We start from the raw sequence: 23555 nt of genomic DNA, 5'->3' as shown, positions 1-23555 counted from the left end.
CCAATATGGACTGGTAAATGGTCGAGATGTCCATTTCAATCCTGAACACACCAAATGCATCCTCATAAACGTGATGATTTTAGTAGGCTATGCCAATCTTCACAAAAACAAAGCAGTAACAACTGCTTGTCCAAAACCTTGTTTAGATCAAATATGCAGAGCGGGCAAAGGCTAACACTATGTTTTACTGAATTGAAAGTCAAGAATATTATTTACCAACCTGGTTCCATGTAACATATTACTATTGGGAGTCTGCCATGCTACGTCCGGTCTTGGACGTCCACAAACAGAACATTTAAATTCGACTGGATCACCTTCACGGACTGTGATATCGATTAACTGGGTTTGGAAGACAGGTATGTCAACTGCAGCAGATAGTTCCTGCTAAAATCATGCAAAAGTTGATCCTAATGTTTATTCAAGTTTTCATTATTATATGAATATTACTAATAATACCTTGACTCAAATTGATTAAGAATTTAATCTGAATACAATAATGAATATGACAGAAATTATGACAATATATCCAAAATGGGAGTATTCTATGAATTTGAATAAGTGTTTACAAAATTAAATGATTGTATATTATACTGACCACGATTTTGAAGTAAAAATTAAAAAAAACATAATGGGTAAAATATTTATTGCAAAGTCTAATTCTAGAGTTATGGTGAATGAAAACCACTCATAAGCAGTGTTGAAGAGGCGCGGGTCATTGATGCGACTTAAGTTGGAGTAACTTAACTGAGAGATTGAGTTGACTTGCGATTTGGGGATTCCTACTCAACACTGCTTGATATATGGTATGGTTTTTGTCACAAACACTCAAACCTAATGTGAAGATTTCCCTCACCTGAGTAGAAGAATCCGAATGCCTACTCGTCGTTGACATTTTTCTTGAAGAATTTGAGGATTTTCTATGACGTAAGGAAGCCCATGGTGAAGCTCTACAAACAAAAAATCATGTAAATTATCTAAAATCTGGAAGCACGTTTTTCTACATATTATTTTCCTTATTATTAACTTCATTAGTAAAATTATTAAGTATATTCCCAGGTTTCAAATAGTTTTTTATGTAAATAAATAGAAACGATCATGAAACAGATTATCCAATCTTACTTTTCTGAAGACAACTTTCGAACTGGAGTTGAAATAACGGAAGCGTTATCTTCATCCCCGTTGTTATGGTTACCAGTAGTCTCTGATGTATTATTCAAACTTGGTAATGACTGTGCGGCAGAGAGAGTTTTGCTTGATAACTTGCGTAATCTTCTTCGACCTTTTGACCTTGAAACCTCTTTTACATCTCGGGGACTTTCGACTGACGAGGTAGACTTCTTTTTCGATGGTCGTTTCAAAGTATTACTGGTGTGACCTAAAACGTGACCTGGTATCCACCCTTCGGCAGCTGGACTCTTCTCTGTCACAGGTCGGTGAACAAGACATTTTCCTAAACACATAATTGTTTATTTTAGACAAATAGGATGAAATCCAGATGAAAAAAATGTCCAAGGCGGTTTTTCGGTATTTTTCACAATGCTTCAATTATTCATTGAATTTAACAAAAAATGCATAAGACAACGACAAACAAATTTCCAAATCAAAATAAAATTCTAATTTTGTACAAATTTTGTATGTTTTATTTATATCAAAACTTTATAAAAACACTCGTTCATTAATCGATTCATATTTAACCAACAATCCTCATGCATATAATTACAGCTCAGAAAATTTCAACCTATACCACATCATTGTATTAGTTGGCCTTGTTCAATAAGCAGATGTGTAAAAAATCCAAAAATTTGTAATTTAGTAAACCATAATCATTACCTTCACTGTTAGTTGCAAGAATCTGTACGACATCTCCTTTATTCACCGATATTTCATCTTCTTTTTGTGCAACATAATCACATGCAGCTAACATTGATACATTCTTATTTTCCTGCAATGAAAAGTTAATGTCATTTGACTGATAAAACACTGCTAAAAACAAAATCGTCGGATGAAAAATATAAAAAATAATGCTTAAACAAAATATAAGAAAATACAAATGAATACCTTTTCCTCTCCTTCATTAGTTTCAGGGTTTTCTTTCTTTTCAGAAATATTATCAACACTGAATTGTCTGAAAAATAAACTGAAGTTGAATGCAACGTAAAAAAAATTTCATAAAATATTCGTGGCCTGAGATATGGATGTTTCACAATCATTGACTTCCTTGTTTATTTCCCCAATAATACCGAATCAGAAAAATCAACAACGAAACAATTGAAACTTCAACAGTCGCTTGGACATATCTTCGAGTGTGATTCTGAATGTTCAGTTTTTTTCAGCTTTGAGTGATATAAGTTCTTCATACAAAATTTAAGTATAAATCAGATATGGCCATCATTTAATGCTGTCAGGACTATGTAATTAATCATGCCATTTTTTGTGTCATTGCGGATTTATAAAATTTTCTTATCATATCACCTAGATACATTAGACATTGAGCCTGATGCTGGATAAGAAAACACTTCCAAAGCACTTGGTTTTGTAGCAGGAGACATAGGTGACAACCAGAATGATTCTTTCGGTAACGGAGACAAAATTCCGCTACTTGTACTGCTGGCATGATGAAGCCCAAATGCTGGCGTAGACCGTGCTGACAATCTACTTTCTAACGATGTTCTTGATGGTGCTTCTCGTAATGGTACTGGTGAATGTATGGTCCTAAATATGTATAATAAATAAATGAATAAAAGGTTGACAAAATTTTTCAACTCAAATTATTTAGTTCACAAATTACAAGCAAGATGTAGAAAAACATGACATATCAAAGTTTAGAGTCCCACTTGTCTCCATTTTATCACATTTGTACAAGTTTGCCACAGTTGTCCCCACTGTTCTAAGATAGTGTATTCATATGAATTGAAAATCATACAATTGCGACAAGTGTGGGACATGTAATTCTGAAAAAGTAACTAATATCTAACGATATGTAACAACTACTGTTTTTGGATAGGCTGATATTTTTCCAATTCCGCAATGACCAATTTTCAACAAAAATTAGTAAAATTGTTTGTGTCTACCTTATAGCTTCAATTTTTGGTACTGGATTTGTTTGAGAATCCCTGATATCATCTTGAGAGCCTCCTAGTTTTCTAGATGAAGATGTAATATCTGGTGAGGATGATCTTCTTCCTCTTCTATTCATTATTTGGTCGTCTTTTGTTTCATCCTGGTTTGGATCTGGTCGAGCATCTGCAGTTTTACTACGTTTTGTGAAGAATCCTGGTAACCTGAAGAAGTTCGTAGAAAATTATCATAAAAAATTTTTCCCACAAACAAAATCATATGTAAAAAATTTAAATGTAAAACATTCTGAATGAAAGTCAAATAGAAAAATTTAGGTCAAATTAAATTTTGCAAAATTTTGAAGTGACATTTATTTAACCAAACATTTCACATAGCAGGCTGTAAGCTTATTCATAGTAATACATGCAAAGGTGGCTAAATTATAACGCTTGCTTCTTACCAGTTGTGCATGCATTACTACAAACATTTCACATATTTCATATCAAACGAATTAGAAAATTTTTTTCCAACAAAACAAAAACGTCGTATTCCAAACTCTTACCTTCTATGTTTTGCTCTTCCTCTCCGTTTCTCCAATTCCTGATCGTCAACAACAGACGTACTTCTACTTGCTTTCTTCTTCGCTTCTTTTGCCATTTTTTTCAATTCCTTGCCTGATGGAGGTTTTTTCGTTGATGATGTCATAGGTGAAGAAGACTTGATAGCTGAAGATATTATTCGGAAAATAAAATAGATAAATTCCGTGAAATCTCTGAGTCAGAGTTTGGCATGACTCATTGGAGCTGGAGTCGGAATTTGAAGTTCGCGAAGTCTGGATTTCAATGTTATTATGGAAGCTAAGTTTTTCTACTGAAACTCAGAAGGCAACAGGTTTACTGAGCAATTAAAACATATATTAAAGAAGGCATCCTGAAGTTTGGTAACAAAATTAGATTTCCTCGGAGTTTGGATCTGGAGTCAAAATTTCGAAAAATCACTGTCCATTATATATTTTAATAAAATAAATTCATTTAATAATTTATAAAATTCTAAATTTTTGCCCAGCTCTTGAGCTTGACAAATTTACCTTAATTTCACATAAAAAATCATTGCTGACATTTCTCACCTCCATTAGTTGATCTCATTTCACTTGAGTCTTTCACAGATTTAGGAGATGAAGTTATAGAACCAGTAGTTCGGGTCCTTGGTCTTGTATCTGGCAGGCTATTTATTGTCCGCTTAACAGAAATCTCTGACGACGGTGCATAAGAGATTGTGTCATTTGAAGAATATTGATGAGAGAGTTTGCTGTTTAACGATGCTTTTAAGCTTTCTTGTGATGGCTTTTTAACTAACGGAGATCTGTAACCTGGATTATGGTTTAAATCTCCATTTTCAGTTGGAAGACGTTGTCTAGTAACAATAGCGGATGGGGGTTGTATTCCGTTGTTGTTATTATTACTGTTGTTGTTATTATGTAAATTCCATGTACCTGCTGCCCCAGAAATAGTCGCAGTTGGAATTGTGAGGGGTGGAAGTTTTAAAACTCCGTCTGGGGTCATTACCGGGGATGATGAAAATGACACTCGTTCACAGTGAGTTTGAGTGGTTAGGTCGAGTGATAAAGACGTTTTTGGTCTCAAATTAGTTTGAGTAGTTTCTTGGTTTTGTTGATTTTTTGACCACGGTGGTGAGGGCGCTTCTGTTATAGATAAATTTTTAGAAGCGAGAGCGTTCGTTATTTCGTCGCTTAATGACGACACGACACTTCTTGACGCTGATGGTAGTACGTCAGACTCCTCACCACCCGTGTGGCAGTTTAAATTACTGTCAGATTTGTTGCTGTTTGAGTTTTTGGTGCCTGAAATATAAAATTAAACCCAAAATTAGGAGAAAAATTGCAGGTGGTTTAAAATTTAAAATCATAAAAAATAACCCTGAACATAGGTAAATGCACTCAACTTACTTGGTGAAAGCAATCCATTATTGTTGTTATTATTGCCATTACTGTTTGCTGAATGTGCAGGTGACGTATTGAGATTTTGTTGGTACATTATCGGAGCTTGCAAAGCTGAAAACAATATAAGGTAGTATATGAGAGATTGACTTGTTGCCTTCCAAACAGTATAATGTGAAATTTGTTTCCACTCTTTCGAGCATGACTCCGTACAAGCGGCCATAAAGAGCGCAGTTCAGCACTGCCCACCCAATTTATTACACTTCCGATGAGGTGGTGGGTATGGGGTTTCAAAATAAAAAAACTCCACTAACTATTTCAAATTCTTTCAGTCAAGATCCCAGATGCACTCCATGTAGGGCGAGATAAAATTAGCCAGGCAATGTCAAACAGAAAACGTTACAACTATTCAAAAAAAAAAATCAGCTCTTCTCATATCATTAACTACTTGTCTGGAGCCTTGATTGGAGTTGAAAGGCAAAATTCCATATAAAGATATAAATTTGTTTAATTTTTTCTAAAACACGGTAAAACGATAAATAATCAATCACCTTTCACAAAATCCAACTGATTTTCCAGCAAATTTCTGATTCGCGTAACCCATGATGAAACAATTTCTGAATTATCGCAAGAAAGTTCGTAAGTTTCTGGTCCTTCACTTCCAGGAACTCTTCTGCTTTCCATAAGTTTAAATTTTGTGGGATCGTGATGGACTTCACTCAGTACAAGGTTAATGCATTTGATACTGTGGATTGAAAATAATGATGATAATATTTAGCAATAATGATAAATATTTGAAAATTTCACACTTCAAAAACTATAATACAGTTTAATAATGTAAGTCACATATTTACTTTTACTACCACTTTTAAAATTAGAAATGCCTTACCCAGAAAAACTGTATATACCATAATCCAAATACATTATAGTAATAGAATTAAAAAAATTGCAGTCAATTTACTCTAAAGTAAAGTAGTGTGATGAAAGGAACCTAGTGAAGATTTTTCTTGTGGCCCCAAAATGATTCATGTGGCCCTCCAGGGCAACCTAGTGCCCAGTTTGATAAACCATGCACTAAGGCATTAACATCAAAATCTTAGTTTGGACACCATTTATGAAGCTGTATGTAGCCAGTGGACAGATATCTTTACATGGTTATCCGATTCTTTCAGTAAATGAGATTTTATATCAGACGAGTGCCACCAGACACTGTTTAATGGAATAATTAATCAGCGTCCTTAACAGCAATCAATCTTATTTCCGCTACTAGGTCCATTCAATAACACCACAAATACAACTAATAGAACCTTTATCTGTTTTATCCCATTAGAACAGAAGTAACAGTTCAATTGTGGGAGTTGACAATCAGAAAATCAAGGATAATCAGAGATAAACACAGTTTTATTCATTCTAAATGACTGAAAATCGATTACCCAACGGAATGGGACAATTTTATCTTATTTCAAGATAATTGAAAGTGACAATTCACGAGATGTATTCTAAGACACGCTGATAAAAATTATGGTAAATTTACCCTGATTTGTATGTAAATCCCCTTTCTTCAGATTTTTTATCCACAAGTTCACTGAATATGATAATTTGCTCAAATAGAAAAACTTTCCTTTCTTTCCCTGGACCACTGAAACCTCCTCCAGGTTCCTCGACTCGAACCAAGAACGTTTCTTGGAGAAGTAACTTGCCTTGAGCTGTTAGACGGCCCTGTATAAAATTGAATAAAATTATAAAACTCAAAAGTCAGAGTATGGAAAGATAGAAAAGACAAGAGAGTGATGTTGAAAAATATGGACACAAAGTTCAAAACGCAGCAGTACGGGTATGCAAGGAGGAACCAATAAAGTAATAGCCTTCTAGAGAACAATATGAAGATTGGATTAAATTATTTTCAATGAAGGATGACAACGAAGATACATGACAAGTCGAGTCACTTGCTCCAGCAAAGTTCAGACATACAAACGTGAAGGTTGCAAAACATTTTAAAGCACTGAGTTTGCTGAAAGTGTACAAGCGAGATGAAGGCAATCAATCATGGCAAAATTTAAGTAGTGTCTCCATTTGATTAAATTAAAAGTGATACCTTTCCAGTGGATTCAGATATTTTAAATACAGAAAATTTTGAATCAATTTCTCCACAAGTTGCAAAAAAAAGTCTTCAATACTGAAAGTTTTGAATCAATTTTTTTTTTAACAGTAACCATTATCCAAATAACAAAAATTCAGGAAAACGATCCAAATGAAAACGATCGACTTCAAGTAGAAAAAGTCGCAAACGCTACTTACCTCATAACCTTTCATTCTTCCAACCATCATCATATCATTAGCATGCTTAGGAACAACATGCATAACTTCTACTGCGTCTCGTAACAACTGACAATCCAGCTTTGCTCTGTCAGTATATTTGAGAATATCCTGAAAAAAATTATATTCAGGATATTAGAAAATAACAATAAAATGAATAGTAAAACTCAGTGATGTCTTATTTGTGTATTTTTATGCATGTGTGTTGATGACTAACGGGTTCTCCAGTTGTGTGTACCAATATGGAGGTAACTAATTTTGTTCGCCTACTTTACATCCAGTTGTGTAATAGGACCAAAAGCTATGGGCAGGGGGTATATTCACTTGGCTAACACAGACAGTCCCCGAACTCGTACTAGAACTGAAAAAAATAAAAAAAATCAGAACAAAATTATGCCCTAACCTGGTACACATACTATGGGAGTACCGAATAAGGGGCCATGAGTTAACGATCAGGTAATTAATCACAATTAATCACAATCGTTAACCATTCAATAACGATTAATCATTCTACTTTTTCTTTTATTTACCTTCAAAAGTAATTGATATTTCATAATTCTTTGCACAGGTTTGATAAGATATCCAGCAATATCCAATTTTCTTCCGTATTTTTCTTGAATTTCAGTGAAGTACGCTTTGTGTTTCATGACAAGAAATTCTGATAAAGGTTTATTACTGCAGTATGTCACGTACATCTGCAATCGTCTTTCCTGTGAAAAGAATGACAATATAAAGCGAAAAGGTTATTAATATATAAAGTGAGCCCACCACCCAGGGTAAAAATTGGGACCTCCTGAAGTATGCGAACCAAGGTGGCACACAACCTGAACTCAGGTTTTGTACCAGGTTAGGGTTCAGGTTATGCGACATCTTGGTGCGCATATTTCAGGAGTACCAAAAATTGAGTAGACAATGCTGAACCCCATGGATTCCATCCCTGCTAAAAGTAAGAGCATATAATTAAATAATAGTGGATGCTGCCTTGTTTGGATGGATGCTGCCTTGTTTGGATGGATGCTGCCTTGTTTGGATGGATGCTGCCTTTGTTTGGATGGATGCTGCCTTGTTTGGATGGATGCTGCCTTGTTTGGACGGATGCTGCCTTGTTTGGATGGATGCTGCCTTGTTTGGATGGAAAGGCACGAATGAGTAAGCGACATATAAAAACAGTCAAAAAGTAAATAATTTTGTAACAAGAAATTTTAGTTGCCCAAGCTCCTAGTCATCCAATTATTTTTGTACATTTTGTGCATGTGGGTCCTGAGCCTGAGTCAGAACAATTGTAATTTTGAATCAACTAGCCAGACCTGCTCATGACACTATTATTATTCAAATAATTTTTACTTACATATCGTTTGAATAATCTTCCAATATATTCTGGATTGTCGAGACACTTCTGAAATTCTTTTGAAAATACACTGAAATGAAACAAACATTAATATTAATTACCAATTAGTGAATGATTTTTTGGAGATTCCAGCAGATATCTTTGGACCAGAATAGATGTTTTAGATTCAAGTTCTGGTAATTCAAACAATCAGGGAATAGGAAACAGGAAAAATTGAAAAAAAAAGTAATAGCGTTTTAGTAAATTTATCCATCTTTAAGTGCTGAACATTTAAAATTGAATTTGACATAAGTTGCGAAGAAAAGCGATTTTTCATGTTGCTCTAACAACAATAAAGCAAAATGATCCATAAGTCTACTTCATGTGCAATCATCAATTCTACAATTAGGAATTCACTCTTCTCACAAAGAGTAAATTCCCATCACTTCTGCATGGTACTCACTCTCTATGCCACTCATATATTTGTTTCGTATTTCCAAACACAACTCTTTCTTTTCCATTATCAGGTTCAGGTAATCCTTGATCTAATGTATCAGCCATAAATTCATTGACCACAATACCAAGATCAGTGACATAATCTTTTTCGGTGTCAACAAGTTCCTGAGATTGGAAAGATTTTTGAAGATTGAAAATACGCAGATCAGAATAAAAAAAAAGAAAAACTAAAAATTTGATTTGGTATGAAGAGAAAACTGAGTGAGTACAATGGCTTATTGGTTGCCGAAACAGAAAGATTATGGTCATATTGAACCATGGCAACTATTTATCTAGCAGTGGCAAGTGGAGAAACTTGTTTGAAGCGGAAGGTGTATAAATATGTCATATGAAAAATAAATACCGGTATATTAAATTTCGATTGTACTTAAATACTTGATTCGTTTTGGACATTCCCGATGAGAATACTTTAAAAGACCAGATGTACGGTAATAACAAAATAGCGATGTATTTTGTAAATTGACAGGACATGAAAAACTTTCATACAACATTTGAATTCACTTTCATTTTCCTAGCATAAATAAGATGTAATAAAAAATATGTAAAGAAAGTACTCACCATTAGGACATATTTTCTTTTCTGCAAGATTGCATCTCTTTCCTCTTGAGATATTTCTTTAATTAGTGGTTCTTCTGGTTCATTAGCTTTGATTTTATCAGCGTCCTGATGGAATTAAAAAACAGAAGACGTAAATGAATTAACTCATCTAGTAAATCTATATTATGCAAGTCTCCAGTGGTTTGAACTTTCAATATGCATGGGATATGATAACAAGCAAACAATGTTGGGCGCTTGAAGGTAACTAATTTTGTTCGCCTACATCAAGTTGTGTAAAGAGACTGTAACCTATAAGTAGGGGGTATATTCACTTGGCTAACACAGGCAGTCCCCGAACTCGAAATAGAACTAAAATAAAGAAAATCGGAAAATAATTAAGGCCTAACCCTAACATGGTACACATACTACGAGAGTACCCGAAGTTGGGCATTGACCCAATTAAATATATAAACACAGACTGAGATGCCAACATGCAGATTAGTTTTTTTTTGACAGAATCTTACCTGAAGATAGGTTTGGAATTAAAGTCTTATATATCATAATTTTTTACCTTCAAAATACCAAAATTTGGAAAAATAACAGGACTTAAAACTATAATTATATCTCCGAATAGTTTAGAATGCTTTTCAAATATTCCTTACATTTTTTGATATTTATAGAAAAAATCTTATGAATTCTGAAACTGATTGAATATCTTACTTTAAAATGTCTATTAATCAAGAAAGAATTTCATTTTTTTAAGAGAAAACCAATAGGATTAGAAATATCTATCAAATCTTCATAACATCTATAAAACCAGTAAACCTACCCTTTTTTGCCAAACTTCAGGATTTTGTTCAGATTTGTCTGAAACTCCGGAAATGCTGAGACGTTGAAATGATTTTATAGAAGTCGACGTCTGAATTAATTAAATAATTAAACATCGATAAATTGTAAGGAATAAAAATACACGGACATGCAGAATGTGAATTAAATATATTTACTGTGTGCTTGAGATGTCTAAAAAATTCAATTCAGAAGAAATTGGAATATGAAGATATATATTTAAACCCAGGTATTCAAGTTAACCTTTTTTAAGAAAACTCGCCATTTTTATGATGAAACCATACAATATGTGATCTTATTATTAAAAATTTAGCATATGGTGTGATTTTTTTGCTAGATATTTCCATTTAGAAAATTTGGAATTGAAATTAATTACAAATTTGGAGTCCTAAATACCCAAGTGTGCAAATTCAGTGTGAAATATTTTGTGAGGTTATATGTGCAAAGAAACTGTGTTTGAGCGAGTGCTTGTTTGAATGAGTTCTCTCACTCTTGTTGAGATAATTGAGTGAGAAGGTGGTATGATATTCCGTGCTCTTTATATATTACACAATTTAAAATAAATGAATTTTTACGTCATAAAAAACCTGATTAAATAATCCGAAACATACAATGAACTTAGTGAAATATAATGTAAACAATGATAAATGTAGAGATGATACACTACACAAGCACTGTAAAATGACAAAACTGCGAGACAATGATGATTCAAATAAAATGAAAGTGCATTTGCAAATTATGATATCACCAAACTGTGCAAAACACCAATGCAATAAGCACACCAAAAGAAAAATAATATGGTAGACTTCACAAAAGGGCTGTAGCAACAAAATAGTTTGGGAGAGTCAGCAAGTTAACAGTTAAACCCAAACCAAATAGATCAAAAATCTAACAAATTCGCACAATCGAGTTATATATCCGAGAATAACCGAGATGTAGATGATACTCGATTTAGCCCTTATTATCATTATCTATTGTTGAGTATTACTTCATTTATCACTTTTAGTCAGTGTACGGTAGGAACCCCTAAACGTCAATTCTCAAGTCAGAGGCCACCAGAATCTCGAGTAGAAACCGAGTTAACCCTTGCTGGTGGTTAGTTGAGTACGAGTCAGAGTAATTTCATTTAGATGACTCGGAGTACCTTCGGAGGCTTTAATAAATGGTAACTCAATTCCAACTAAAGTTCATACAATAACTCAAGCCTCCTCATCAGTGATTTTAATCAAGACCAATCATTAGAGTATCACCCTTCAACATAGCCCCAATAAGATGAAAAAGACACCCCGTGCAGTTTAAATTCACCCAAATCACTCTAATATGAAAAATCACACTCAAATCAATTTATACCGGAAATTTCTCGCATAGAAGATCTTCCATTTCTCGACTAAAATCTTTAGCTTGTGAACGATTAAGATTCGGGTCGGTTAGATCTTGCTCGGATGATGATCCACCTGCCCCTGCCTGTCCCACAATCTTTGAGGGGGGTAATGTACGCCAGGGAAAAGATTGCAGGGTTTTAGGGTGGCGGATAGGTTTTTATTTAGAGTATGTGGGGGGGGATGTTTTTTATTTTTAAAAAGAATCCAAGGTAATGAATGTATAGGAATAACGATAAATTTGCGCATGGCGCAATTTGAAAATTTCATTTTTTTAAAATTTTAAAAAAGCCGAATATTTTTGAATAATTTTTTTATTATTATTGATTTTTATTTCAAAATATTGAATATTATATAAATCAACACAATACAGGGTGAAATATTTATCCACAAAATAAATGGGGTATGAGGACATCACAGACATTAAAAATTAACGGAAAATAAAATAAATAAAAGTGGGCAAGCCAGGCAAATAATAGTGCATAAGACGTTTAACCAACATGGCAAAGAAGGTTTTTGTTTAAAGGCAGAAGATAGGGACATGCAGGACAAAACAATAGAACAAGCAAAAGAAAAATATGCTGTAATAAATGCATGCTAATTTACACCTAAAATGCAGTTTTTAAGCCAAAAAGATAAATAACTAATACATTTAGAGTCTCAAAATTTAGATTTGTTATTATTTATTATTCTTAATTTATGCAGTATTTGTATGGGTATATGCTGCGTCAATAATATGTTAAAAAATAATGTATTTTTTTTTATTTCAATTTTTATAATTGTGATAAAAAAACCTTAGCTTATAAGGTTTTTAATTATTTTTAAGAAAGATCATTATCTCAAAACCCATCAGAATATGTTATTTACACCAGGTAAAAGTTGTCAAATTTCTTGAAATATACTCAAATTTGGATTTAAACACCTAAATGTTTCATAAATTATTCCACTCTCTAATAAATTAATCAATAAATGCAAATTCCTCCCAAAGTAATTCAACTAGCGTAATTAACACCGAAAAGCAACCGAATAAACATGCAAAATTGTATCTACCTTCACTCCATTTTCTGAAAATTTATTTTCCACAATTGGCATCGCGGGAGGAAGAGCTGGGGCAGGTTCAATGTCATCACTTTCCGAGACGTCGGCAACAAGGTGTTGCACTGACGAAGCTTTGACCACTGGGCCAGTTTCATCTCCTTTTACTTTGTCCTGGAAATTTTTATACAAATTTTTATACAAATTTTTATAATTTATTCGAGTCGAGTCAAAGGTCAATCAAGCCTCACTTAGTTAGTTTCACTGGCTTGATAAAAGGTGACTCGAGTACAACTCAAGTCAATGAAGCGAACTCTTCAACAACAAGTTGACCATTCATTTTTTTCCTACAACACTGAAATTTAGTAGCCTATTCACTTTATTTTTTCAAAACAAATTCGTTTGAAAAATATGGTCATAAAGTTATTTTTTGTCAATTTCTAAGTAGGAGAGAAAAATCTTTCACTAGTTTCTTTTATCACAAAAAATATGAGAAATATGAAATATTTTCATTGCAAAGGTAATAAAAAGTGAAAATAGGCCCGGAGAATATATTAAAAATTCATACACAGAATGTTTTGAAGGTAAAACATTGTGCATAAATTTTAAAAGAGATCCAATGAATGCTAGGTGAATTAGTTAAATTTAAGCAACCAAATTTGACAGTTTTTAATTTTAGTTTCGTCATTTTTTGAATTATTATGCATTTTTAAACCAGGAACTAGCCTATAATGTTCCCTATCCCATAACTAACACTAAACGAATTTTTATTTGAAAACAGCGAAACTATAATGAACATGAGTCACCGGTACATTTCTAAATTTAGAAAAGTAGGTTCACTTCCCTTAATCAGTCATATGAAACATTTTCAATTTTCATAAAAAATATAACAATATGATCACATAAAAATTAGATTTTTTTTATATAAAAAAATGCCAAATCAAGGTTATATGTGCGTGTGCCATCAGAAGCGATGGTGCCATCATAAATCGAAACCAAATAGTCACTCAAAAGTAAGGGAGATTGATCTCCGACTTACATTATAGGCGTCAGTGAGGTAGTATATCCTACATAACTGAAGTTTATAGAAAAAAAAATTTTAACATGCAATTTTTTATCTGGAAGGTAGGATGACCGTAAATCAATGTTAACTCACAGTCGACTGAATATGAAGCCAGCAAGATTACCAATGACAGCTGCGTAAGTGTTAGCCTGGCCATATCATAAATCAAAACCAAATAGTCATGGTCTAGCAATAAATATATTATGTCTAGAAAATAGTTGAGGGAATACCTTTCTTGCTTTGGGTGACTTAGGAGGCAATGTACCCATTGATGCATTAGTGCCAGCACCTTTCCTCTTTCCTGTTGACAACCATTTTAAAAACCCTGCGAATAAGAAAAATTAAATTAGTTTCGTTAAGATTAGGTCACAGTTTCGGTGATTCATATTGCTTGTGGTGAAGGGAAACGTTAAATGTAATTTGAAGGAAAACTAAAAAAAATTGGTGGTTTTTGATTTCGTAGTCTCAATACGAAAATATTTACTTATTCATGAATATTTTAAAAGTTGTAGGAAAAATCAGCAACAGACCCTGATAAAATTAAACAGCCGTATCATTAAAGGAATCAAACCTTCGTACCTTTTTTTTTTATTCAGGTACTTTTTTTTTCTAGGTTTGGCAAAAGCAATAAATTCTCTCTCCCTCAGATATAATCATAATGGATCATATATTCGAACTGCTGACTCAATTACAAAGCATAAATGCATTTGGATTTAAGATTATAAATCAGAAAATTATACTAATATCAGAACAAAAAAGACAATGTTTATGAAAAGTATGAACTAATTTTTTTTTGCGAACTAAATAAGCAGCAATGATAAATTTTTATTTAGCAAGGTCATATTTTTGCTATATAATTTCCTTGCTTGTTAATGTCAAATGATGACATAACCACGGTCAGAAAGACGCACGCAATCAACACCATGGTGTCAATGTTAAAATTAGACGAACTCATTGAATCACAACATACGGTTTAGAGAAGTGCATTGCTATGTGAGGGCAAAACAAAGTTCGAAACGAATATCACATTCAACGCAATGAATCAGTAGATTTACTATATATACAATCTGCGATTATATATATATATACCGTATATATATTTTGTTTTGCTCATAAATATATATAATATCAATACCAAAGTCATCTAATTTTTTTGTCTTTTATTAATATTTTAAACCTTCTCTCTGAAGAAGATCAGCACAAGTCACTGAATTGTGTGTTGTTTGGGAGTCGATTCGGTACGTTCTATAGAATTCTTCATATTATAAGAGAAATGTACTCTAATTTCCAATACCAAGACAGCCACTGCGCTTACTTACGATACTTTTTGACAACTTATTCAAATCTAATACATAAACCAATTTTGTTTATGAGAGCGACTCGGTCATACTGCTTTTGATTGCAAATAAAGGTGTTTGTATATTACTCTAAGTCAGTGGTTCTCAAACTTCCATGATCTTTGGCGACCAAAGATTCTCAACATTTGTGACCCCCCTGCTACAATGTACCGGATAATTAAAGAATGTTCCATAAAATGTGACTACAGCATAAAAATAAAACTACAATTTTAAGTTTTAATTGGTGAACACTTAATATTGCACTTCGGTTTCACAATAATTATGAAGACATTTGTTTGTGGCCCTAAAAAATCCCTCCATGGCCCAAAGGGCCCAGTTTGAGAAACCCTGTTCTAAGTATTCGTCCCATTACCTTGTTTTTTCTCGGGAGGTAGAGTCGCTGTTGATCCAGCCTGTGATGTGTTGTTGTTCTTTGCATATCTGCCTGATAATGCTGGTAATGAAGATGTGGAAGAAGACACATCTGGATCTGTAACAGAAAAAAACAAGTTAAATTTAATGCTTATTTACAATTGTACTTCCATTGAACTTTAAATTTGTTATTATTAAAATTTGTTATTATTTGTAATAGTTCACTTTATTTCATTCAACATATTATGCAATAATGTATATCTTGATTTGAATAATTTGCATACATAATGAAGACAAATATCGTCTTGTTTTAATAAGTGATACATATACTACGCATTTCGATATTTTTTTTCATTTTTTATTTATTGAGTTTTAAAAACATAATACAGAATTTTAGATACAATACGTCACCCACTTCCAGAGAGTGTTCCTATGTAATATTCCGTAAATGATAAAAGTATGATTCTTATTGATTTACTGCGCAGGTGAATTTTTGTGTAGGTGGCTATTTGAATGAAACTGTTTCGCTTTCCATATATATTTATTTGTTTTTTATATGAATCAGCGTGTATACTGTGTAGCAATGCACAAAGGAACAAAACCTACACTACACAAATGAAACAAACAGGTAGGAATGTTCATTATCTCAATATTTATTTTCCTAAAATTTTTCTATATAATCGATTTTGGATATCCCATTCATTCATTGAGCAGTAAAAACATGATTTATGACAAATTTCATGGCGGAAATTGCGATATCACTTAAAAACAAACAAAAAATATAGCAAATTTTGATTTTCGTAGTGAGTACAAATCGGGTAATCGAAAATAGAAAAAAAACTCTCTTCCAGACTTTATCTAGAAATCAGGAATGTTTCAGAATCAGAATCAGAATTTCAAAGAAAATTCCAAACCCTGAAACATTTTAAAATGACACCAGCTATGATTCTGGTTTGACAAAATCTTTGACTCGACCCCACAGGGTCCAACTCCGAACAGAAACCTAAATTCGATATTGCCATATGCAAGTCTTAGTAAACTTGATGCTTTTTGTTTCTGTTCTTAATTTTTTGACTTTAATTATCACCATGGCCTAAAATTCTAAATCCAGAGAATTCCGAATTAAACCCTCATTTAGACTCTTTATTCCAAAAAGTTTGAGAATATGACTCCGATACCAAACAAATCAGTAAGGCTAGGAGAGTAATACATGTATGTATCATCTTGTTGATTAATTATTTCCTGCTAATCAATTTAGATGGATGATTTACCTGTTTTAGGTTTACCACAGTCAGCACAGAGACGCAAAAATTCTCTGAAAGAAGTTGCCATTTTATTTGTACATTATATCACTATTTTATTTAGCATTCCATATGGAACATCTATTACATATTATTACTGAATTCTATACAAAGAGGAAAGGAGAACATCAAATCATGATTAGTTCAGTAAGCCATGCCAACAATTGAAGCTTGAAGCAAACTACCGAATAAAACTGAGCATAAACATTGAAAATTTTGAAGTGAAAAATACTAATAAAAATTCTGAAGCACAACCCCAGTTACGAGCGTTCTAATAACTTTATTCAACAAAACTTGAAATTTTAATTCAAAAAAAAAATTGATTCAATAGAATTGACAATAGTTACTTTATAATTACTGCTAAATATCACGATTTTTCTTAACAGCCTTTCAAATAAAATATTCAAAATTGTGATGAATCACAAATAGCAAAATGAAAACACATTTCTATCTTACTTAAAGCAGTATATAGCTCAAATGAAATAATAAAATCCTCAAAATTCAATCTGAATAATACCTGATTCTATAATTATAATTGAAATACTAGCGCTTGAAATACAAGCTTCTAAAGTCCTAACCATTGAACATTATGTAATACAATAAGATAAAATCATGATCTTAAACGTACAGTCTGATAATTGGATTATTTCCATTTATATAATCCTTGCTTTATTATTTGACGAAAATCCATACAACCTTATGTATGGTTAATTTGGTAGCTCTCTGGGAAATATTAATTAGGAGTATAGATTTTTGCATTACTTTCCATATAATGACTATTTACATTTATTCCCTTGGTGATTGTTGAGAGTGTTTATGCAATATTTATTACCTGAGTTTTAAATATTGTTAATTTCACTCCTACTTTTGTCTATATTGAGATGGTTTTTAATGATAATTACGGTAGTTCGAAGCAAGCAATCAACTCAATCATGTACTCAATTTCAAACTCAACTCGACACTCATATGACCTGTGACTCGGGGTTTAGAGATTTCTACTCAACATTGCTTGCAGGTCCAGCAGTAATTCTAAATCAAATTATATCTACTAAGCAAGGTGAGAATAGTTGATTATCATATTCATACTACTTAGATAAATGAAGCACATTTTTTCACTATAAAACGAAATTAAGTCAAAAGTAATTATTAGAAAACTTCATTATTGATTTTAATCATCTGACACTGATTTATTTTCAAAGATAAACTAAGATGATTCGATTTTCTAATTACTTACTCGTTTTCATTTTAATATTTTATTTACTGTTATGCTAATCATAAAGTCGAAATAAACATTAAGTTCATATATTTAATATTATATACAAAGACTGATGCAAAAAACATTGAGGGACAGTTTCAAAAATGTACTTCGGCAATTTAAATATATGTATGAATCTTTCCCAAGCGTACACTTTTCATAATGAAACTATATGCTTTGCGATATTGCAACCTATATATGTGCAACATATGTTCACGTTAAAAAAAGGCGCTCGTGTAAATAAAATAAACGATTTGATGACTCTTACATCATAATACATGGTTTAATAGCAGCCGGGTTTGCGTAATTATATTTCTATGACGTCACAGACACTTGTTGCATCAATGGGCCATGCTTAAATGATGCGAACGAAAGTAAATGAGGTCATTCATGTATCATATGCATTATGAAGTATAAATATAATAAATTTCATTTGGTTGTTTTAAAAGAAAATGCGACGTTGCGGTGATTTTAAAAAATCAATTTGGATGATAAATCAAATATCGTGAAATACTGTTTCGGTTTTAATTGGAAGGTAAATTCTGATTGAATCGATAACCGAAACTCGAAGATTTTTCTTTTAATTTAACATCGCCGTTTAAGAAGCGTGTCAAAAGATTTTGGCGGAATTTCATTTATTTTTAATTCACTATCTCATTGTTTTTTCCAGATTGTATTGACTTGAAATCATTTACAACGTGTAATTTCACGCCATAATTCGGCGCTCCAGAAGTGTGCGTACCAATACGGAGGTAACTAATTTTGTTCGCCTATTTTACATCAAGTTGTGCAAAGGGATTGAAACCTATGGGCAGGGAGATGGATATTCACTTGGCTAACACAAACAGTTGCCGAACTCGTAATAGAACTAAAATCGGAATAAACTTATGGCCTAACCGTACACACACTACGGGAGTACCCATAATTCTACCTACATAGTTATGACATTTGTAGACGCTTCAGCGTTGCGTTAACATTGCGTTGAACAAACTTCCATATAAAAAGGGCGATTTCAAAATGCAGGGAAACATTGTGTTTTCAAAATTAATTTAAATTGTTAAAATTTAATTTCGCGACATTTATGTTCTCAATTAATAAATTTGATCAATCATGATATAGGATAAAGTGAGTCTTGGTATTTTCATCCCGGGGGAGAAGAAAGGTGATAAGATGGCTCGGCTCAATGATGTATATATATTTATATATATAACAGATCACGGCCTCTCATCCGGCTAACAGTCCATATCGGGTATGGAAATACCGTAGATAGTTGATGATTCGTTTCAGATACACGTACTTGATGTATGCCCGAACAAATAATAACCATCCTACAATCTATACCTAATCACGCTAGATCCTATACTAAATCCTGCTCAACTCGATACACGTCATCTCAAATTAGACGATAACTCAAGAAAATTGACCCGAATGCTATATTGTAAAAACGCACGATAGAGGGAAACCTAGTATTTCGACAACTACTGTTATTTCATTCGAAATTGACTTTCCCAAGTGCTATATTACTGTCGCAGTTGCTACTTGGCAAGCAAACCTGTTATTTTCTTTTGTTACAATGATCTTGGTAAATCTAGAAAAATTCGCTAAAAACATGTTGTTCATGCGAAACGGAATGCGGCGTGAAAGAATTTCCAAAAATATATAAAAAAACGAAACGCAACTTGAAATATTATCGGTGGCCTAAAGCTTGAATGTATCGAAGGAATAGAAATTACCACGGACAATTGATTTCCAATGGACATAATATAAATAACCATTATCGTTAAAAGCTATAAAGGTTCAGAAATGAAATACAACAATCAACCCTAAAACGAAGGCGTATCCAAAAAATAGTAGAGATAATATAAATAACCATTATCGCTAAAAGCCATGAAGGCACTATGTTCACAAACGTAGGACAATAATATACCGCAAGACGAAGTCATATAAAAAATACCAGATATAAACATGGCCGTCGAGTCGATTTTGGCTTACTTTCACCGGAGTCGGAATGCTTAATTCCAGGAGTCGGAATTTTAGAATCTTCACGGTTATAAAAAGAATAGAACATTTCTACCGAATTTCAAAAAAGAATTTATTTTACTAAGCTTTTTTAATAGTCTATCAAAGAAGGCATACGCCAAAGGTTTTCTTATCAAAATTTGATTTTCTCTGTGCTCGGAGCTTGAGTCTAAATATTCCTCAACTCAGAGTCTGAGTCGAAGTTTTTTTAATCCGGATTTGGAGTCAATTTATTTTCAATCCGGATTCGAAGTTGATTGTGAAATTTCATCGACTCCCCAGCCCTGAACACAAGCTCGGAGTACTGTAACCTTATTCTACGAATATTTCGATTGACATTTAAGAAAAGCCCAAACAACGTGAAATATTCATTTCAGTGCAACATTGACATTTAACACGTCTGAGCAAAGTTAAGGTCACGAGAGAAAACATAGGAAAAACGTAAATCAGAATTGAATTTATGAACAAAATCGAAACAAAAAATCCATTAACTTCAAAATTTCACAATATTCGTTATTTCACATCACAAATGAAAATTTGAGTATCGAGTATTTGAAATCTAAAAAACTTTTAAATTCCGTTTAAAATAAACGCTTTCGTACAACGCTAGTATAAAATAATAAAAAAATTCTGATTTTCAAAATAATTCTCAAGTTTCTAAATGACATGCTCATGAACTCACATCTAAACCAATACTTAAACCTCAAAAACGCTTAAAAATCCCTCCAAGAAATCCATTAGAAACGGAATACCTTCCACCTGGGCTAACTAGCCTGGGTCGTTAACTTACCGACTCCAATCTGAGGCGAAGTCGATCAAGCAAGAAACGTCAATAAAGTAAGTAAAATGTAGTTCCGGTCCATGCCAAATTAAAGATAATTCGAAATATTATTAATTACTTTGTTATTAGTAAACAAGGCGCTATTTTTGTTTGTGATTATTGTTTGATCGAGGGTTACTCATTAACAGCGAAAATCGTGTTCCTACAGGTCTAATTCCAACTTTAATTCGATTTTTTTCTACTACTAAATCATTTGTAAAAATACAAATTACTACATATATCCATCATCATTAAAATCATCTTAATATTTCAATACAATATCAACATGCTAGCTAGGATGTTTAGTCTAACATAAAAAAAAATTGTATGGGAACACTTATCCAGCGAAAAAGAATTATTTGATAGGAATTCGTCTTCAGAAAAAATTAAGAAATGTGAAAAATAAAATAAGAAGTATTTGTAATAACAAAATCAGAATTACTTAGATTATGTTTGTCTGAAGAAACCAAAAATACATTTGCGTATGTCTACAGCAAGATTCATATTTCACTTAGTCTTTGAAGAATAAAATAAGAATTTTTATAACCAATTAACCTTCCAGGAAGCAAAATCAAAATCACGAAGAGTTATATTACGTAAAAATGTACAAAAAAAAAACAGTTTCAAGACATTAATTCTATGTCCAAAATTCTTAATTTCCGAATTCTTTCGATTCTCTCTCGGAATAACTAATAACCTTTGCTAGTATACTTACAAAACGAATTCCCATCGGAAATATTCCTAACTCAACTTCATCAAGTCATAACTTGCGTTTGATAAATGACTTCAAGAACACGCTATGTTACTTTTATTACTAGAACAAAACTTTTTTTTACAAATATCCTGTAAGGCTTAATTACGAGCTAAGACTGTTTGCTATCTCACGCGTTATTAGCGATCACAAGTTAAAATGTTACACCAGTTAGCTAATACACAGACGTGTTAAATACAAGGATATTAAACTGTCCGTAGCTGAGCTACATGAGTAGATAAACATTAATTTATGGCTTGTAACACGAGAGACTACACCAAGGACCCTGCGTAGGTACACTTTTCTTTTTAATCTATAATCAAAATGAACAAGAAAAAAACTATGCACGGGAGACTACACCAAGGACCCTGCGTAGGTACACTTTTTTTTTAATCCATAAGCAAAATAAACAATCCCAAAAGCTTGCACGACAGACTATACCAAGGACCCGTAGTAGATATACTTTTCTTTTTAATCTAGAATCAAAATATACAAGCCCAAAAGCTTCAAATTATCCCTATCCGATATTCAGCGGGATACAAAATTTGAATTTATCTCACAGTTTATTGTTTTGGGATTAAAAGCTTGAAATTAACAAGCCCCCAGCCCGATTCTGTATCCGATTGCATATATATACTACAACATCACTTATAACGAGTATAACCTTACAATTAAACGACGGACGTTGTTTAAAAATACGCGTAACACAGATATCAAATTCGGGAGAGTTAATTACATTTTTCTCTCGCTACTCTCGTTTTCAAACAATGTTAATATGCATCACCAACACGCAGTTTTTAAATACATAATACATGTGATTATATATATATATAACTTGACTCAAATTTGACTAAATTACGATTCAATCCGTAAGATGTTTACTTAAATTTTCATCGTGTATGCAAATATCTGGGGAATACTTGAGAGTACAATATTAAAGCAGTTGGAAGCCACTGCCTTATGTTACGTTATTTATGTAGTCGGTTTCGGCTGTCATGTCATGTTTCACTTTCTGATGTGCGTCGAAGAGGGGAGTCAAGAAAATGTTCCGGATCACACAAAACCGCATTTTAATCCTTGTACTTATCGCATTATATGCGGTCTCGTGTGGACGTGTGGGACAACTCCTCAATTAGCCCGACAAGAGAATAAGTAAGTAGCCTTTAATATAATTCTATCATAAATACAGTTATGATATGGATCAAGTAAAAGTCTCGGACAGGTATTGATATCGAACGCGATACCGCTCAGTGACGTATATAAGACTAAAATCTCGAAAAGGCATTTTTTCTCACTCCAAAATATGAGTAAATAACTAAATATGCAACGAAAAATACCCAATTCCAGTGCTCGTTTTATGAAGGGTAGGTACCTTTTTCCGACTCAACCTAGCGCTGATTGAAAGTAACATGAAATCGACTTTTTAAACTGGTATCAGTTCTCTGGTTTGGCGCTTTACTCCCTATCTCACTCTACATGTGCTACTGCATCCACACATGTTGAAGGTTGAAAATTCGGTTCTCTCATAGTGTGTGTATCGGGTTAGGGTTAGGCCATAATTTTATTTTGATTTTCCTTATTTTATTTCTATTACGAGTTTGGGGACTGCTTGTGTTAGCCAAGTGAATATATCCCCTACCCATAGGCTTCCGTCCTTTACACAACTT

The 23555-nt window shown here is 32.8% G+C and overlaps 1 protein-coding gene and 1 non-coding gene across 5 annotated transcripts in view; one reads left to right on the top strand and one right to left on the bottom strand.

The window, feature by feature from the left end:
* LOC120348633 (kalirin-like) overlaps positions 1 to 23555 on the bottom strand; it is a 103559-nt gene that overhangs the window by 6462 nt on the left and 73542 nt on the right. For 3 of the 4 annotated variants that reach the window (XM_039418808.2, XM_039418812.2, XM_039418810.2), the window contains 22 exons: positions 15744 to 15860; positions 14264 to 14358; positions 12986 to 13144; positions 11907 to 12032; positions 10540 to 10629; positions 9732 to 9836; positions 9121 to 9278; positions 8679 to 8748; positions 7861 to 8040; positions 7313 to 7441; positions 6549 to 6733; positions 5566 to 5759; positions 5024 to 5128; positions 4184 to 4918; positions 3620 to 3782; positions 3072 to 3281; positions 2473 to 2712; positions 2059 to 2125; positions 1831 to 1942; positions 1120 to 1450; positions 854 to 947; positions 221 to 384 (listed from right to left, as the gene is read on the bottom strand). In XM_039418808.2, coding sequence (XP_039274742.2) covers positions 221 to 384; positions 854 to 947; positions 1120 to 1450; positions 1831 to 1942; positions 2059 to 2125; positions 2473 to 2712; positions 3072 to 3281; positions 3620 to 3782; positions 4184 to 4918; positions 5024 to 5128; positions 5566 to 5759; positions 6549 to 6733; positions 7313 to 7441; positions 7861 to 8040; positions 8679 to 8748; positions 9121 to 9278; positions 9732 to 9836; positions 10540 to 10629; positions 11907 to 12032; positions 12986 to 13144; positions 14264 to 14358; positions 15744 to 15860 — 3829 coding nt within the window. The remainder of the gene's footprint in view (positions 1 to 220; positions 385 to 853; positions 948 to 1119; positions 1451 to 1830; positions 1943 to 2058; positions 2126 to 2472; positions 2713 to 3071; positions 3282 to 3619; positions 3783 to 4183; positions 4919 to 5023; positions 5129 to 5565; positions 5760 to 6548; positions 6734 to 7312; positions 7442 to 7860; positions 8041 to 8678; positions 8749 to 9120; positions 9279 to 9731; positions 9837 to 10539; positions 10630 to 11906; positions 12033 to 12985; positions 13145 to 14263; positions 14359 to 15743; positions 15861 to 23555) is intronic. The other variant, XM_039418807.2, reaches the window with a different exon arrangement.
* LOC120325552 (small nucleolar RNA SNORD34) lies at positions 10341 to 10418 on the top strand. The gene has a single exon (XR_005567351.1). It is a non-coding gene; the product is annotated as a small nucleolar RNA SNORD34 (small nucleolar RNA).

This window comes from Styela clava, chromosome 1 (assembly GCF_964204865.1).
Source record: "Styela clava chromosome 1, kaStyClav1.hap1.2, whole genome shotgun sequence".
NCBI lineage: Eukaryota > Metazoa > Chordata > Ascidiacea > Stolidobranchia > Styelidae > Styela > Styela clava.
The sequence above is the reverse complement of the archived record's forward strand: the minus strand, read 5'-3'. Positions and strand labels throughout refer to the sequence as shown.